Below are 15001 nucleotides of genomic sequence, written 5' to 3'. Positions count from 1 at the left end.
AAAAGTCTGGATAAACAATTCTGATTTTAATTGCCTTTTTTTTCAGAGACTGGGTTGGCTGGTTTGTTCTGTTGGTTTCCTTGTGCTCGTTCTATCTCTCTTCTTTGAACTAGTCACTTGTTTTACTGATGCTTAAAAGTCAGTCTCTTTGGCTCATTTTATATGTATACATGTAGCTGTGGGGCCTTTTCAGGCTCTCTTCATGGTGGAGCTCAGAAACAGTGGAAAGATTCTTCCAGCAGACGTATAGGTTTTTGGGGTTCTTTAAAGTCATGTGTAAATGTGGAAGGCCTGTAACACCAAAATGGTAGTATTCAAGGTTGCTTCTCAAAATCAATTGGCATTTTGGTTGCAAAGAACTAATGAATAAACTAATTAATTATACTCCTGGGAGAAATGAAGTATCTATCAGCAGACCTAAAATCTTAAGGAACATTGGACTTCTAGGGTTTCTTGGCTTCTTCAGTGTCTCAAATGAGAAAGTACCTTTTAAAGTATATATGGAGATACACCTGTGAAAAACTACAGCTTTCATGAGGAGTCTGGACTTTAGTATTCTGAATTTGCTTACAAACTTCATGTGCTCTCAGTGCAATTTACATATGCTGTTGGAACTGTGAACAGCCCTCTAACTCAGGCTTGGGGTATGCAGTGTTGTTCTGTTTTATGTTTGGGAACCCTTGGAGTGAAATGTTGAACGTAGTGTTGGTTTCCAGCATCTTTCTATGCACTTATGGATGCTTCTTGCTTGTTTGGATTCTTGTTTATCTTTCTCATTATCTCTGTCTTGTCGATATGCAAGAACAACTTTTTGACAGAGGTGCTGCAGAGAGTCCTTGGTATTAATTTTTGAACCCCTGGGTGCAGAGAATCATGTTCTTTGAAAAACCCAGTTCCTATTTGAAATGCCTGCTATGCAGTCCAGAATTCATCTGACCTTGTAATGTCTTGGGGGTTTTACAGTCTTTTCATCCCTTTCTTGTTTCCAGCCATCTTTTTGGCCTTTGAAGGCCTTGGGCATACACTAACTATTTTACCTTGTAGGAATGGTGCTACAGAAGTTTCTGCTAATCCTTTAAATGAATTCCACCAACAATGTGGTGCATGACACAAGAATCCATAGAGACACCTGCTGAATGTGACCCATGGAGGTGTGCCAGTGACTTTCAAGGGCTGGGGTCAGGTTCCAGGCTACCTAAGGTAGCTGGTCAGGTAGACATCAAGTCAGCCTCTGAGAATAATGTGTTGTGAAACATCTAAAATATGAGCACTTGGGCCTGTAAGATGTGCTTCGAATTGGTAGAAAATAGTGGGTGTTGTTTCTTATTCTGTAGGTCTTGAGAGCCAGTGTTAAGCTTAGCATCTGCTCTCCTTTTTTATCTGTATTTCTTTTCCACAATGGTGGTTCAATTGGGATACTGCTTTCTTAGCTAGCCTAGAGCAGGCTTCTTGATGATAAGTAAGTATGATGATGTCTATCAGCACATACATTGCCTGTCTCAGGTGCTAATGCAATTTTGAATGTGATGGTTTTTCCACCCATCTTTGCTCCTGCAGGTCACTTAGCTAAAAAAATGGTGTATTTCAACATGTAAAGTTATTCATGTAGCCCAGCAAGAGCAGACATAGCTGAAAACCAATTCTAACTGGAACTCCTGTGGGTTTTTCCCTTGTGTAATGTTTGCAGATAGAGGTGTAAGCCACATATTACTGTTACACATTTGTGCAAACTGGCGAGCTCCCTACTTCTCCTGGTGTAAGTGCAGTTGGCTCCTTGCTGGGAAAGTTGTTTCTGGTTGAAATTGAAAGTGAGTGCAAGTTCTGAAACTAGTCAGGTTCAGTTCAGGCTATGTGATTTTAAATTCCTTTCATGCATGAGGAAGCTCTGTGAGTTATGACTATCAAATCTGGGCAAAGTCTTTCTGGTTTTGGGAGAGCACAGATATTTGTATTTGTGACTGGTGAGTTGAGGAAGACTTTGGTGTGCTGCAGAACAAAAATAATGATTGTGTCATCTCTAGTCTTTGGGGAGTTTTCTTGCATGATAAGGTCTCATCAGCTTGTTAGGTAGTTAGCTTTTTGGGATGACAGTACAAGTATATCCTTTAATAAAGAACTTGATTTGAAACTTCATGGCATGGTGTGTGCTACAGTTGTAAGCAGGCGTCTATTTCTTGACTGATTCCTTCTGTCTTGTCAATGTCATATCCCAGCCAGAAGAGAACTGAGCCTGATGTCTGTTCAGAACTCCTTACTTGCCATGTCCTCTGAAAGCCCACAGGTTTATGCTGATAAATTTTGCTGGATTCAAAAGGGTCTAAAAGGGTACTTAGTTATTATGTCACAAGGAAGTTTTTCAGATGGAGATTTGAGAGATTTATAAAAGCAGTAGTATGGAACACTGAAAACCTGCTGAAAGTGATTCTGCTCTTTGGAGATCTGTCTTCATTGTAGCAGGTGCATAAATACAGCATCTTCCTTCTAAGGAAGGACATTGAATCCTCATGGTTGTTACTTATTTCTGATTAAACTCCTAGTATTTTACAAAGTGAAACAAAATCAGGAGGTAACACTTTTTTGTTTCCTTTATACAAGTTGCATGGAAGAGGCAAGTCTTATGTGGTCATATTAAAATAAGTTACTAGTAACATTCAGCGTTCTAAGGTGACAATAAGCTGGTTCATATGACAATTTAAAAAACAGGCTATCAGTGAGGAAGTTGATTGAGGTTTCCTTCCATCAACTTTAGGAATTTTTTCCCCCTTGTTTACTTTTGTAATGAAATACAGATTTCATTTGGCAAGTAAGAGGAAATAAAATCAGCATAGTAATGCACTTCCAGCAACAAGTAACAGGACTTACTCTTACATGTTTGCTCAAAACTCCTAGTTTGTTTAGCACTTCTGTCATGTGCTCTGTAAGCAGAACATTCCAGTTGTAAAAAGAGCTGCAGAAAACTGTTTCTCATGATCCTGGGAAATTTTTATCTTTGTGAAAAGTCCCCTGGGGTGTGGCATGCATTTAAGAATACCCACACCCCACCTCTGCCCCAAAGCAGAGCATACATGGGTATGTGCTCAGTCAAAGGCAATTTATAGGGATTTGGCAAAATATCTAAGTGCTGCTTTCTCTTCATAGTTTTGCAGCTCAAAAATGGAGCTTCAACTTCTGGCAGTCATGCAGGTTTTTTTCTGTTACTTTTTCCTACTGAAGATATGAAGGATAGCTTTTCTTAAGTCTCAAGCTTTGGGAAGAAGGCAGAATTCTCTGCTAATGTACAGGTGTTTGTTTTCATATTTACATGCCCAAGATTTCCTGTTTGGGGGGAAGAATTCTTACAATCACACTAACTTTTGGAGCCTTAGTCTTCCACAGATGTAGCATCTGCCGTATGTTAGTATTTGTAGATACTTCTTGTGTTGTCATTAAGAGCTGTATTTTATCTGAATGCACATGTTACATTTGCAATCCGCATACACCCATGTAGTGAAATTATCAGTATAAAAAGGTTTTGGGTTTGGCAAAGGTTGGTCAGTGTCTTTATGCAGGGAGTTAAATACTTATATGGATAGCAAAAGAACTGTGTGCTGGAACTGAGGAAGGATTGAGAATGACTGATGGTGGACTGGAATAGCTTTATTTTTTATTTCAGATTTCGACCTATTAAAGGAAGGCAAGAAGAACTCAAAGAGGTGATTGAACGTTTTAAGAAAGATGAGCACTTAGAAAAAGCCTTCAAGTCCTTGACGTCAGGTGACTGGGCCCGGCACTATTTTCTTAACAAGAACAAAATGCAGGAAAGGTTGTTCAAGGAACATGTAGGTGTATTTGTAATTAATGTGCTTTTTCAGATGGTTGAAAGGCAAAGAAAAAGTAAAAATTTCTTAAGAATGTAGCAACGGTAAAACAGTGGAGTACTCTGTTATATGTTGTTTTACTGGTTTTTAAGAGAAACTTCATTTGTTTTTTAAAGCCTAACTAGACACGCCCTCCTTTTTTTTTTTTTTTTCTTGTTAACTTGCATTGCCTCTTATTAATAGAGTGTAGAAAGGAAGGGATTTTTTCCCCCTTCATCATTTGTTTCTGTTGTGTTTTGTTTGGGGTTTTTGTTTTTTGGGCAGTTTGGGGGGTTTGTTTTAGGGTATTTTTACTTAAAATTGGGTGACAATTAAATTGGGTGACAAAGGAAGATAAAGGAAAAGGGAGTAGCCTTGTTACCTCAAAATACCCCATTTGTTATGGGTGTAGGGGCTATACCCATATGGGGTGTTCCTCCTCCACTTCCCACACCCCAAATCCATTTTGTATGTAGCATAACAGTTAATTCAGATTTTTCAAATGAAAAAACTCACAGTACTGTTTACTTAACAAAAAAAAGATGTTTCTTCAAGAATGAGTCTGTTGTTTCCAGGTACAACCAAAAAGAATGTGGCCTACTTTAAAATGCACCAAATCTAGTAATGCAAGAAAGATTTAGCAGAAAAAGTTCTGCTTTGTTAGAGTTGTTTTTAGAGTAACACAGTCACACCTCAACTTAAAAAAAAAAGATTCAACAGTCCCTGAATTCAGCATCTAGGTTTGTTGTGGAAGTAATAGCACTTTTCAGAACTTCAAACAATAAAATGAATTCCTAGAGATTATTAGGTCTCAGTGGTTCTTTAAGATATGAGATTTCTTGAATGCAACTATTCAGTGACTTTAAGAAAAAAATTACTGATTTTTATTAGTTGGACCAATTTTGTGTCACTCCAGATATCTTTAATTTTCTTAAACTCTTTGGATAATCTCAATACCCATGTGAGGATTCCTACAAGTCACTGTGAAGAAATAAGATCAAGATAATATGTATAGCTTAAATGTATAGAAACATTATAAAACTTACAGAAACGCATTTCAGCAGACAGCATCCTGCTCCAGTATCTATTTTGTGTGTGTTTTTGTACAGTTCACTGTCATTATTTATATAAGAAGTTCCTCACTGCTTTCATTTTGCATGTAACAGACAAGTACTGGGTTTTTTCATTGCAGGTATTTATTTATTTACGAATGTTTGCAACTGACAGCGGGTTTGAGATACTGCCTTGTAATCGGTATTCTTCTGAGCAAAATGGAGCCAAAATTGTTGCAACAAAAGAATGGTAAGAAATACAATTTACTGTTGTGTTCTGTTTTTGTCAATTATTTGAAAGAATCTATAAAAATGTATTTTAAAGTGTGATTTAGAATTAAAACTGCAACCAGTGAAATGGATAGTTTTGTATTGTTACTTGAAAATTGAGTTTTCTCTCTGTTTTTGCTAAGTACTTACTAGAGGATCCATGCCTCTGGAAGGCAGTCCTTTGTATGTTTGGGTTTATGCATATAGTGTTCATTATACTTTTTTTTTTTTTTAAATCTTGTTTTCAGCCAGGTAATTGTTTTTCTCTATTCAGGAGTTGTTAGACTTCCATGAGAAACATGACATTATGAATGATTTGTTACACAGCAAATAATTGTGGGGGAAATGAGTTTTTTGCCTTTTTTAAAATAAGTGTTGTTTGTGTATTTTGATTGTGCAAGATAGATCTCTCTTGGAAGCACAAGGCTGGAATACCAGTGTGCCCCATCTCATTTTGGCACATCTGAGTTTCATTATAAGCATGTGTGTGGGAGCACCAACAGATTTTGGCTTAATTCAGATTTTAAAATCTCTTCACATGTAGACACCAATTGTATGAGCTTTGCTTTGTGGCAGTACCCATTCATACCAGCACATCTGAGGTGAGGAAATGAGGTTATGTTCACACTGGGATTGAGTAGCTGGACACCCTGCTGGTGGCAACACAACCTCCATGTGTTGTAGAGGAGGCTTTAAATATGCTGAGGACTCCGGCTCTTCGTGACCAGAGCTGAGAGTTCCACAATCATGATACAACCCAAAAAATACTGATTAGGTTTTGGGGGTTTGTTTGTTTGGGTGGGTGGGTTTTTTTGTTAGGTTTTTTGGTTTTGTTTGTTTGTTTGTTTTTTGGTTTTTTTTGTTGATGATGATGTTTGAGTTCACCCCTTGGCTGATTCTTTGAGGTAGAAGCTTTGCATGTGGGTGTGTTGAAAATAGATTGACTTTTAATGCTCAAAATCTAGAGTAGCCTGAGAAGAGAACAAGAGAGGATACCAGCATCTTAACCCTGCTGGTATCTAGAAACCTGTCAAGACTCAAAACTAGAGATTAGAGTTCTTAGCACTCTCTGTCAAAGGAGAAATTTGCACTTAAAAGGGTTTGCTTTTAGTTTGTGTCCTTCATATACCTTTAGTATCTCCATGGTCATCTCTGTCAGAGGAATGTAGAATGGCCACTCTCAAGAGCAGTGGAAACAACACCCATGCAAGAAAATGGAAACTCATTGCTCCTACTAAACTGAGCATTCAGTGCCTCTGCACTGCTCTAGTCATGATGGCACATGGGCTGTCTGCACACCAAGGCTTTGTGGTTTTGTGGATTTTTGTAGGTGTCATTCCCCCTCCTCACTCTATTTCAAGGACCAGCTTCATGCTGAAGATCTACTCATGAGTGAGGAAAACATCTTGCTTGAATTCCTCCTTTGTTAGAGTCACTACTGGGCCTCATTTAAAAAGCCATGGAGCTCTAAGCATTTTCGTTATGCTGGGTTTTCCTGGTCACAGGAAGAAGTTTAGGCAACACAAGCAAGAGCAGCTGGAGGAAGTCACAGTTTCTCAAGTGGTGATGGGGAGGGAGTGTACACAAATGAAAAGATCTTGCTTTTTGGTTTTAACAATTGCAGAAGCTGAAGTAATCAACTCTTGCAAGCAGCCTCAGCAAATTGTAGAAACAATGGTTGTAATTGTTTCTGACGTCAGATTTGATGTAATTGATTCTATAACAACTTTTCTTTCTGTGAAATTATTTTGTAATTTTGGCACATGTAGTCTTATTTCTGCTACTCTTTTTACATTAAAGGAAACGAAATGATAAAATAGAATTACTTGTGGGCTGTATTGCTGAACTATCAGAAATGGAAGAAAACATGCTGCTGAGACATGGGGAAAATGACTTCAGTGTCATGTATTCCACACGAAAAAACTGTGCACAACTATGGCTTGGTCCTGCTGCATTTATCAATCATGGTGAGTAATAAGTATAGGAAGCTTGTTGAAGAGCATAAGAAATTGAGAAGTGTTGTATATGAGCCAAACAGCACAAGAACTTGGAGAAAAATGTCTGAATCTGTCATACTATATTAATGTAGTACAATATCATACTGGGATTTTCCCAGCCAGAGCTGATCAGCTGTGAAACTCAGAGAAGGCTCTAGGAAGTGATGCTGTCTTTCTTGAAAGAGACTTTGGAACTACCAGCTAAATTAGTGGAGCATATTGTGGGTTACCTCGAATTCTTTGTGAACTCAATCAGCAGTAACATCTTTATTAGCTGAACTTCTTATGGCTCTTTAACCTTTTGCAGAAGCTTAGCTGATTGTGTTGCATTTGTGTACCAAAGGAAGAGCAGGTAGGATTTAAGATGAAACTGTTTATCCTAAAGAGGAGGGAAACTGGACATTTGTGATAGCACAGGGAAGAGCTTAGAAATGCAGCTATACCAAAGCAGGAATCTTTTGATGTATGGCTTTGTGCAGTACTAACTTAACTCCCAGTATTTAGTTGAGATTCTGCAGTCTTTGAAGTCAAAGTGAATCCTTACTTTAGATATCTACAACTATTCATGTTTCAGGTCTTATCCACAGTTAATTGACTTTATCTTTTGGACCTTTTTCAGATTGCAGACCTAACTGTAAGGTAAGCAAGAAATTATAAATAAATAAAGTACTTTACTTTCTATTTCTTTCTCCTTCCAACTTTTCTTCCCCAGTTGTTTTAGTTTTTATTTCTTTCTCAGATACTGTGCAGCCTTAATGATGAACCTTTTTTTCCCCTTCCTGTCATCTACTTCTCCAGTTCGTATCAACAGGCAGAGATACAGCATGTGTGAAAGCTCTAAGAGATATTGAACCTGGAGAAGAAATCTCTTGTTATTACGGAGATGGGTTTTTTGGAGAAAACAATGAATACTGCGAGTGTTACACCTGTGAAAGGTATGCATTGATGTAAATGGCTTTCAAATGGAATTGGGCATATTCATGATCTATTTTGTGAAACTGAAAGTCCTTTATTATGAGTACTCAGATTTTTGGACACAAACTAATTGCTTCCTACCTGTATGCTGTAGTGATTTTTTTGTGTTGTTACAGAATGGTGATGATTCCTGAGAACTCTGTGTTCTCTTAATCTCTTGATTGTCCATTCTGGAGATTAGCCCAAAATGAGGCGAACGAAACAGGGGTGTAGATTCTTAAAAATATTTGTAATGAATAAAGTAGAATTGGAAGGAAAAGCAGTTAGAGCTTTTTCAAGACCATTGTGAACTGATCTCCAACTTTGTTCTTCTTTGCACTTGATAAAGCAAATTCCATTAATGTTTTTTTTGTGGACCTGAAGGTCTCTTCTGCTGGGAATGGGCAAAGTAGTTTTTCGCCCAGTGCTGTTAGAACTTGGGGGTTTGTGTATTTGTAAATATCTACTGGTTTGGACAGTATTTGCTTCTCTCTGTTCATCATTCAATATTTGTTTTTCACATGTGCTATCCCAAACTGGTTTCTTCACATCAGGCGAAAGAATTCCATAGTTGGTTTTTGCCATGTTGAAACTTCTGCTCACTGTGAGCAGGGAGGCTCAGCATCATCTGAGAGCTTCACTCAGTTCCAAGAGGAGCTGTACAGAACTCACTATTGTTTGATCCAACTGTAGGAAGAAAAACCCTATAAAGGACAAAATATTGTTCATATTGCAAAATAGCTTAATGAACCTGCATGCAAATAGTTTAATAATCCTATTTTCATTTTTGTTGGCTACTTTGGTCACTAACAAATCTTGAAATGAAAGGGAAAACGCTCTGGCGTGGGCCTCCACGCTCATGTGAAGTTATGTCATTCCAAGTGAAGGGTGCAACAGAGCTGCTAGTATAAAAGTGCTTCATCCTGGAGACTGTAAAGTGTTGAATAAAAAGGCACCAGAATTGTTCGTCCCTTGTGATATGGAGCGATGTGGGGTTTTTCTCAAGTTCTTTTGATTATTGATTTCAGTGTAATATGAGCATGCTTTCTTTTTCAGGACAAACTAGTTTCATGTGTCTGAACATTTTCATTAACTTATTGTTTTTGTATTTTAAATACATGAAAATGTTATTTTTTAAAGCTAATGTTTGAGTAATTCTAACTTTAGGTATCCGCTTTTCAGTTAAAACGCGGTAGCAGAGGCAGTAAAATATATAAGATTTTCATTTTGGGGGGGAGTTAGTAAGGACTCATTTTTTGCTTATTTCAAGACTGATGAGGCAAGAGTCACTTTGTATACCACAAAAAATTAATATTTAAGTGTCTCAATTTTAACTATGCTGTAAAGGGTGTTAATTTGCAATGTTAAAATGGTGGGATCTAAGGATCTGTGGGTATGTTTGGAGCAGTGGGAGATTTGGCACAGTACAATTTCTTTCAAGCATCCACAAGTCATCACCAGAAAGATTTGCATCTCTCTGCATGTGTCCATGTACTCTTCCTCGGTGATCCTGCTGTTCTTGCTGGCCTGCCGAGATATTTACACACCCAAGATGACAGGTAGAAGAGAAAACAGCCCCCGGAATGCTGACCAGTTCTGTGACTAATGGTGTCATTGATCCAGATACACCTGGGATCCAAACTGCTGTATATATGAAACAAAGCTTTAAGTTTGCATCAAGATTTATTAATACCTTGTGTCCTCTTTTTATTTGTAGACGTGGAACTGGTGCTTTTAAATCAAGAGTGGGATTGCCAGCACCTACTCCTGTGATTAACAGTAAATATGGACTGAGAGAAACAGACAAACGATTGAACAGACTTAAAAAGTTGGGTGACAGCAGCAAGAATTCAGACAGCCAGTCTGTCAGCTCTAACACTGATGCAGATACCACTCAGGAAAAAGGTAATGCAAGTAAGTAAGGGGAAGAGCTTACAGTCATTAAAGGCTTCACAAAAACATGGAAAACTTCCACAGTGATAGAATTCCTCTCTTAGTGTTGAGATGCTTCTCACATACTGGTCACTAAAACTAATTTATTCAACAATCTGAAGGCAATTTAAACAGCAGATTCATGGGTTTCCACAAGTGTTTGAAGAACAATAGGTGGTATGTTCTTTTGTTTTCCTTTTTTTAATATCAAAAGCAAATATTTATAAACATGGCAGTTAAAGTTCTGCCAATAATTTCTGTATTTCAAAATACAGTAAACTACCACAGGCAGTAGTATGGTTTAGGAAAGAAAACTTACATAGTTTGAATTCTTAGGAAAAGAATTTTTAAATAAATACTCTTAGTAGATATTGCTAAACAAATAGTTGTTTCCTTTAGAAGTCTTTTAAATTGGGCAGCTCTTCCCTTTTCACATCCAGAATTGATATTTCAGGTGCCTCTTGTGCAGTGAAAGTGCACAGTTAGTCATTTCAGAAGAAATTGGAAAGGATTTTTGTTTGTAATCTTCCTGCAAGACTTCTCTCCATGGAGTAGGGAATGTGATGTATTTGGTTTCCCCACCTCCACCAACCTCAGTATGGGCAAAATACAAATAATTTAAACTTTGATTTAACTGGTAAACAGGTTTGGAGCTATGTAAAATACTGCAGTTCCATCTGTCTGCTGTTTGCTGCTGTGATATTTAAAAAATGAAACACAAAAACAAAACATAAAACTTAACCAACCAATGAAAAAAAAAACCGTAAGAAATGTCCCCAAATCTTTTTATGATCTCGAATTAGCAGTATTTAGAGTTGCACCTCTGTTGAGCAGACAAAACTCCTTTGCCTTTCACACTAGGCAGTAGTTTCACCTGAAATTGAAACCATTACATTAGATAAAAGTATTTGGGGTGTTTTCCTCCTTCTCCATGAAGAAAATCCTGGAGATAATATTAGATCATGCTGATCAGATTTTATTGGAATAATACTCAGCAAAAGCTGTGGATAGTGTGAAATAGTTTTGGGTTTTTTAATTGGTAGAAGAAGAAATTCAGTAAAAACACAGCTTGGCATACGGGGGGTAATGAGGGGAAGTGTTGATGTACTTGTGGCCTGTTTGGCAATTCCTTTCATGTGTTGAGTTGCAAGTTAAGCAGTCTCATTCCTTACTACATACTGTCTATCCCGTCTCATGGATTATTTTGAGGTTCCCCAAATAAATAAAATAACTGCAGTATTTGGGAGTGGGAAATTCAGGATATAGTAGTGTCATAACAAAACTGCTTTTTTATTTTTCAGCTAACAGAAAATCTTCAATTGGCGTAAAAAAGAACAGCAAAAATAGAACATTAACCAGACAGTCTATATCAAGAATTCCAGCATCATCAAACTCTACCTCATCTAAACTAACTCATATAAATAATTCCAGGGTACCAAAGAGACTGAAAAAGCCTGCAAAGCCTTTACTTTCAAAGATAAAGTTGAGAAATCAGTGCAAAAGGCCAGAGCAAAAGAATGCTTCTCGAAAGCTTGAAATGGGAAATTTAGTTCTCAAAGAGCCTAAAGTAGTTTTGTATAAAAACTTGCCCATTAAAAAGGATAAAGAATTGGAGGGACCAGTCAAAGTTGCAGTCTCTAGCGGATGCTTAACGAGGCATGCAGCAAGAGAACATAAACTGAATTCTGTGAAAGGTGCTTATGAGCATGGTGATATTGCACCCTGCACATATATCACAAGGAGGTCAATGAGAACAAGGATGAGTTTGAAGGAGACCTCTGACACAAAGCTTGAACCAAATACATTGGACAGCTATAAGAGTAACTTGACTGGAACACAATCAGACATTGCAGAGCAGCAGTCTCGTGCGTTAGACAACGATGTGGCTCATGGACCATCACATAAAGGGGAGGGTCGGTGCCAGAAAAGTGATGCAGGCACATCAAGAAAGAAATCTCGACAAGGAAGGCTTGTGAAACCATCTTCAAAAACAGAGGAAACTGATACTATGCACAACACGCCTATGAAGGATGAAGTACCAGATTTGATTAGTTCTCATTCAGAACTCGAAGAGAGGAATAACGTGGTGGACACACCTGTTGGGTTTAAAGACTGTATCCCTGGATCTGGTGGCTGCTCTGTAACAACTGACAATTTTAAAGCAAAAGACAGCTTTAGAACTGCAAAAAGTAAAAAGAAAAGACGAATCACAAGGTATGATGCACAACTTATCCTTGAAAATAGCTCTGGGATCCCTAAACTGACTCTTCGTAGGCGCCATGATAGCAGTAGCAAGGCAAATGATCAAGAGAGTGATGGAATGAATTCTTCAAAAATAAGCATAAAATTAAGTAAAGACCATGAAAAAGATAATAATTTATATGTAGCAAAGCTAAATAATGGATTTAACTCAGGATCAGGCAATAGTTCAACAAAATTAAAAATACAGCTAAAACGAGAGGACGAAAACAGAGGGACATACCCAGAGGACCTTCATGAAAATGGTGTGTGTTGTAGTGAAACTCTCTCCCTTTTGGAGTCGAGAATGGAAGTAGATGATTATGGTCACTATGAAGAGGAAACAGCAGATGAATCTTCATCAGAAGAGGATGATGAAGAGGAAGATGACTATGATGATGAATTTGATGACTTTATTCCTCTTCCTCCAGCAAAGAGATTAAGGCTTATTGTTGGCAAGGATTCAATAGATATTGATATTTCTTCCAGGAGGAGAGAAGATCAGTCTTTAAGGCTCAATGCATAAGCTTATAGGTCTTAAACTGACCTGGATGTCATTTCTAAAAAAAAATTAAAAATAATAAAAAAATAATAATAGAAAACCCAACAAAAATTCCATTTGATTATTCCTCAACTAAAGAACTTTCTGGAAAACTTAGTGGCAGCACTTCTTTATTCACCTATCAGCGTAATATTGTAGAAAGTGTACAGCATACTGACTCTTCTTAAGTCTGATTTGTGCAGATTTTTATTGTACTTTTTAATAGCCTTCTTATGTGCAATTCCAAGTTAGAGGTAATGCTCTGTTGTAAAATAAAGGCTCAAGCAAAGTTACGAAATTGCATCAGATCTTTCCATGCAGGACAATGAGAATACAGTGTGGCTACAGAATTATTTTTGATCAGTAGGAGCGTTAGTTTGCTCTTACAATATTTGACTAAACAATTTACAAAATCATAGTAGCAGCATATTAAGGTTTTCTAGTATATGTTAACATCACCAGCAATGATCTACAGCTTTCCAATTTATTTGCTAGATGGTTTTTCCCCCTTGGAGTTTGTCAGTTTTAACACTGTAAGCTGTCCCAGACGTACTGTTTGTGGCCTTTGTTATAGTAGCAAACCGTTGGTTGGAAGTCAAATTGATTTCTTTAAAAAAAGAGAAAAAAAATATGAAAAGGTGTTGACAATTTGCTGACTTTTTAGTACATTATATGTACAAGGGTAGCAGTATGCAGAATAAAGTTTGGATATGGTGTATTTATTGCTTGTTACGTAAATTAAACACCTTGTATTTAACACTTTTCAATACTTTTAGATAAAATTGTTCTTTGCAAGAATGATTGGTGCTTATTTTTTCAAGAATTTGCTGTGAAATAATGTGATTACGACGGGCAACATTTATCCAATGAACTGCAGCTATCCTAAATTGGTTCTTCATATTTTTCTGTTGCACTTGTAAAATGCTACAAGGAATTTAAAGAAAAATCTATTCACTTTAACTTATGATAGTTTTATCAAATTAAAAACAACTAAGTCACAGCTTTTGTTCTGTGGTAACCTAAGAATTGTTTGTCTTTTAAGAACCAGTTGTAAAAGAATGAAAAAATATGTATATGTTGTAAATATTTGTGTGTTGTGAGAAATTTTGTCATAAGAAATTGAGATAACTTGCCAGAAAGGTTTTTAAGTTTAGAAATACATCCATGCCAATAAAATAGGAAACTGTAAACCTAGTTTTAAACTCTGCATCAGTTGGAGTTCTTCACTCATACATAATTCACTTAATACTTCAGAGTCTGCTTTATAACAATGAAGAGCATCAGGGCGATCTTTGGCTCTTTGGTTTTTAATAAAAGAATGTTAGGAAACTTCTGGGCACAATGGGTTGTTTGTATGTATGTATGTCAGCTTTCTAAGCCATTTTTTTCAAACAGGTTGGAAACATCAGAGTTGACATAACTGTGTATTGCTTTGGTCTGTAGTATTTGTGTTTCTTCTCGACTGTGGATTAAGTTTTTGAGTTTTTGTATCTAGAAGCACAAGTTTTTGTACATAGAAGCACAAGTTTCATACTAAAACAGGTGCTGTTGGGTCAGCTGAATCCACTATTGGCTGCTCAGGATGTCAAGTCCAACTCTCTCTGCCCTAAAGATCAAGACCTTGATTTACACAGCCACTGTGTTACCCAGTGGTGAAGGCATTTGTGGAGAGAATTAAGTGTAGAATGAACCTAATACTTGTAACTTTGGCCGTCTTTGGGAAAGGCCTTGTGTCATGCTAGGATGTGTATGATTTTAGAACGTGGGTGGATCTCTCTGTGCAGTCCACTCAGTTCAGGGAAGACTATACAGACACTTTGGAGGGTTTGCGCACAGCTGTGGTGACTCATCTTGTGGGGTCTTTAATTGTACTGTGTCATAAAATGGGTTAAAGGAGAGAGAGATGGGTTATTAAGGGCTTGCCTTAAAGTCGGAAGTGTCCAGGAAACAGCTGATTACAAATGACACTAACACAGCTCTTTCCTCTACAATTCACAGGCGGTGTGACTGGATGCTGTGCTCTACAAGCATTTCTGGCTGTATGAGCGAAAGCTGAACATAGTCTCTGCATACTTTTACCTGCAGCCCTTCTGTGCCCTGCTGCTCCTGCTGGCAGGTTCATACTCCTCTGGCAGTTTCACTAGGTGTAGTGGCAGGTTGGTTTGCAGAAACGTCATTCAC

At 37.4% G+C, this 15001-nt stretch overlaps 1 protein-coding gene and 1 long non-coding RNA gene across 8 annotated transcripts in view; one reads left to right on the top strand and one right to left on the bottom strand.

Moving 5' to 3' along the window:
• The window catches only part of KMT5B (lysine methyltransferase 5B), a 27403-nt gene extending 13389 nt beyond the window's left edge, over positions 1 to 14014 (top strand). For 4 of the 7 annotated variants that reach the window (XM_059849179.1, XM_059849180.1, XM_059849181.1 and 1 more), the window contains 7 exons: positions 3653 to 3818; positions 5029 to 5138; positions 6959 to 7125; positions 7775 to 7794; positions 7954 to 8090; positions 9827 to 10023; positions 11343 to 14014. In XM_059849179.1, coding sequence (XP_059705162.1) covers positions 3653 to 3818; positions 5029 to 5138; positions 6959 to 7125; positions 7775 to 7794; positions 7954 to 8090; positions 9827 to 10023; positions 11343 to 12805 — 2260 coding nt within the window. In that variant the 3' untranslated portion in view covers positions 12806 to 14014. The remainder of the gene's footprint in view (positions 1 to 3652; positions 3819 to 5028; positions 5139 to 6958; positions 7126 to 7774; positions 7795 to 7953; positions 8091 to 9826; positions 10024 to 11342) is intronic. The other 3 variants (XM_059849185.1, XM_059849186.1, XM_059849182.1) reach the window with 2 other exon arrangements.
• Positions 13137 to 15001, bottom strand: part of LOC132328875 (uncharacterized) — a 31032-nt gene continuing 29167 nt past the window's right edge. The window contains exon 4 of the long non-coding RNA XR_009486909.1: positions 13137 to 15001. This is a non-coding gene — a long non-coding RNA (uncharacterized LOC132328875).

Source organism: Haemorhous mexicanus, chromosome 6 (genome assembly GCF_027477595.1).
Source record: "Haemorhous mexicanus isolate bHaeMex1 chromosome 6, bHaeMex1.pri, whole genome shotgun sequence".
In the NCBI taxonomy this organism is placed as follows: domain Eukaryota; kingdom Metazoa; phylum Chordata; class Aves; order Passeriformes; family Fringillidae; genus Haemorhous; species Haemorhous mexicanus.
The sequence above is the reverse complement of the archived record's forward strand: the minus strand, read 5'-3'. Positions and strand labels throughout refer to the sequence as shown.